The sequence below is a fragment of the Talpa europaea genome, assembly GCF_964194135.1.
Source record: "Talpa europaea genome assembly, chromosome: 2".
Taxonomy (NCBI): Eukaryota; Metazoa; Chordata; class Mammalia; order Eulipotyphla; family Talpidae; genus Talpa; species Talpa europaea.
The window spans coordinates 20,248,939-20,252,045 of record NC_140068.1 but is presented as its reverse complement, the minus strand read 5'-3'; the positions used below and the strand labels follow the sequence as shown (position 1 = coordinate 20,252,045).

Sequence of the window (3,107 nt, the reverse complement as noted above, 5' to 3'; positions counted from 1 at the left end):
CAGGTGCTATTTTACTTGCCTTGTAAACAAAAGAAAAAAACAAGCACTGAGAAGACTGACATCAGCTGCAAATTAAAAAAAAACTACTGAGGTCTTTCATGCAGTTTTACCCAGTTCATTGGCTAGAATTCATGATTAAAGAAGTGCAGGGGTTCCTTTGAGGACAAGCTATATAATACCTCCTAAATTATACACACTATTTCCCATTCATGATTCAGTCATTTACCATAGAAGCTGTACACTGAGGAAAAAAGTCTTCCCAAACTTTTTGATGACTGTAACATAACAGGGTCTGAAGTGAAATAAGCAAACAAAATACCATCACAGGCCACCAAAAAGGACTTACAGAGGCCACGTCATAAATGTAGATCTGTGTACATTAATCCATGTTGCTGTGTGCTCCAAAATTCTTCAGTATACACTCAGAAGATAGGAAACAACCTACTCTGTGGTTAATTCTCCAGTTCTTATGTATGCAACTTGAAAGGACATAGTTATGGTTTGGCAGAAAATTCACTATCCTGACAATGTAAAAGCTAGTGGTAAAAAGAGTTGTGAAGAAATCTGAAAATACCCTCCTTCATTCTCACTGTGGTCAAAGTTCTAAGCTCTGGTACATGTATGGTATATAGCTCTTGATCGTATAAGCACATTCTTTTCAATACTCAACAATAAAGAGGATTAAAAATTTTTAACTTTATCTGAAGGTAGCAGTCTATGTTACAGTCTAGATTCTTCTACATTCTTCACATTGTCTGCAAAATTCTTGACCCTCAACATTCTCAGAAAATCAAGTTGGCCTATTGTGATATCATGCTAAATAGACCTGGGGACTGGAAAGGGACAAGTATTTTAGATGCCTCAGTAAAACCCCTATATGATGGATGATGGAAGATAAACAATAAAAAGATTCAAAGACTTGCTACTTCAATGAAACTTCCAGAGGCTCAGTAGTCTGGGATGACATGGACAGGCCACCTAAGAACGGGACAAGTTGTTGCACTTTGCCCCACAATTACTAAGAGACATAGGACTAGATGGACCTCTTATATTTAGAGCAGCATACACTGAATTGAGGAATACTGCTCTAGCCCATTTGTTAAGCAATTTAGGAGGTTTTTGGGCAAGGTAGAGATGGAAACAGGATGCAGAAACAGAGACTACTATTTTTTGTTCTCTTATTGTTTGATATAGGAAAGTTTGCCTCCATTATCTTACTGTCTAAAAAAATCTTGACTTATTGTTATAATAGCTAAATTTATCCTTCCATCTAGCGGTCTTATCAAGACATTTGAGTAGCCTTACACCATTCTGCATGCTACTCTATGAATGAGCTTAATAATCTGGGAACTTTCTTTTCCAATTTTTTTTTTTTTTGGTGGGGGAGGCATGCTATATGCCTAAATGCATATATGAAAGTTTAATGCAGCTGTAATAATTTGGTTATTCTAATAGATTTAGCATTATGGAAATAAAGTGATGGGATTCAACCAGATATGTTCATCTTTGTTTGCTTTAAGTGCTGGATGCTTATAAGTTGATTTTTAAATGCCTAAACTCTAGTGTGACAGGGAAGACTTTGAGCCCCAAGTTTCTTTCTTAAGATGGTCAAGGAAACATTCTAGAGTCCTTATCAAGTTCAATCATTTAAAGATAGAAATAGTAAGAGGCTTCTTCTTGTAACTCAATTCTGACCCTCTTCCTTCTCTTTCAATTACAGTGTCAGGTGGACAACATTGATCATATAAATGATGTTTAATGTTCTCATTCTTTCCCACCTTCTGTTCTTTGGACTTTTATGCATCTTAATACAAATTCTAGATCAAAGGAGTTAATAGTAAAGTTGCCTGGGCATTGTTAGCTGAAAAATAAATATAACTAACTCATTGCAACAAAAAATATGTTAATAGCTTTTCACGAAGATGGCACCGAAAGCAAAGAAGGAAGCCCCCGCCCCTCCCAAAGCCGAGGCCAAGGCAAAAGCTTTGAAGGCCAAGAAAGCAGTGCTGAAAGGCGTCCACAGCCATAAGATAAAGCAGACCCGCACTTCACCCACTTTTTGGAGGCCCAAGACATTGCGACTCCGAAGGCAACCCAAATATCCGCGGAAGAGCGCTCCCAGGAGAAACAAGCTTGACTACTATGCCATCATCAAGTTCCCTCTTACCACTGAGTCAGCCATGAAGAAAACAGAAGACAACAACACACTTGTGTTCATTGTGGATGTCAAGGCCATCAAGCACCAGATCAAACTGGCTGTGAAGAAGCTCTATGACATTGATGTGACAAAGGTCAATACCCTGATCAGACCTGATGGAGAAAAGAAGGCCTATGTTTGACTGGCTCTTGACTATGATGCTTTGGATGTTGCCATCAAAATTGGGATCATCTAAACTGACTCCAGCTGGCTAATTTTACAATTTTTCACCATAAAAAAAAGTTAATAAAATATAAACTAAATTCACCTCAATAGACTGTTACCTTTTCAAATATCACAATTATTGATGTTTTCAATGAAAGGAATTACTGAATGATTTTAAAGTAATCAAACCAAGACATTTAATTTGAAAATCACTAAGGATATGATATAAGGACCAAAAAAAGGACATAATTTTAAAGTATTCAACTTAAATACACACATGTAAATAAAGAGAAAATAATTTTGTGATAAATTAGCTAAAGAACAAATGGGAGCAATGATTTGGTTTGTTTCGCTATAAAATACTTTTTTTTTTTTAACAAAATGCTTGTTTTACTATTTATCACCAACCTGTAAGCTCTATTATGCAATAAAATGTAATAATTTCCTTCTGCTTGTAGATTTAGCAACTCAGCGATTTATTACAGATCATAATAGGATCCAATTTGTAAAATTTAATTTTAATACTGCAGGAGCTTATCTGAATCTCTGAATTACGCTTCAAAACGTCCTAATGACAATCTCGCTCTTTTTAAAATTCCATTTTTTTTTAAAGATTTATTTATTTATACAAGCACTGGGTACAGTCAGAAGCACGGGAGGGTGAGAGAATTCACCAGAGCCAGAGTGGCAAGCAGAACAGGCAGTCTGACAAAGACACTGCTGAGAGGAGCAGCGGGTGCAGCAG

At 36.4% G+C, this 3,107-nt stretch overlaps 1 protein-coding gene across 1 annotated transcript; it reads left to right on the top strand.

The window, feature by feature from the left end:
• Nucleotides 1-1,922: 1,922 nt before the first annotated feature.
• Nucleotides 1,923-2,490, top strand: LOC311166960 (large ribosomal subunit protein uL23-like; the record flags this gene model as incomplete). Its single annotated transcript, XM_084227682.1, has 1 exon — nt 1,923-2,490. The coding sequence occupies one exon, from the start codon at nt 1,923-1,925 to the stop codon at nt 2,337-2,339; it is 417 nt and encodes a 138-aa protein (XP_084083808.1). The 3' UTR covers nt 2,340-2,490.
• Nucleotides 2,491-3,107: the final 617 nt, after the last annotated feature.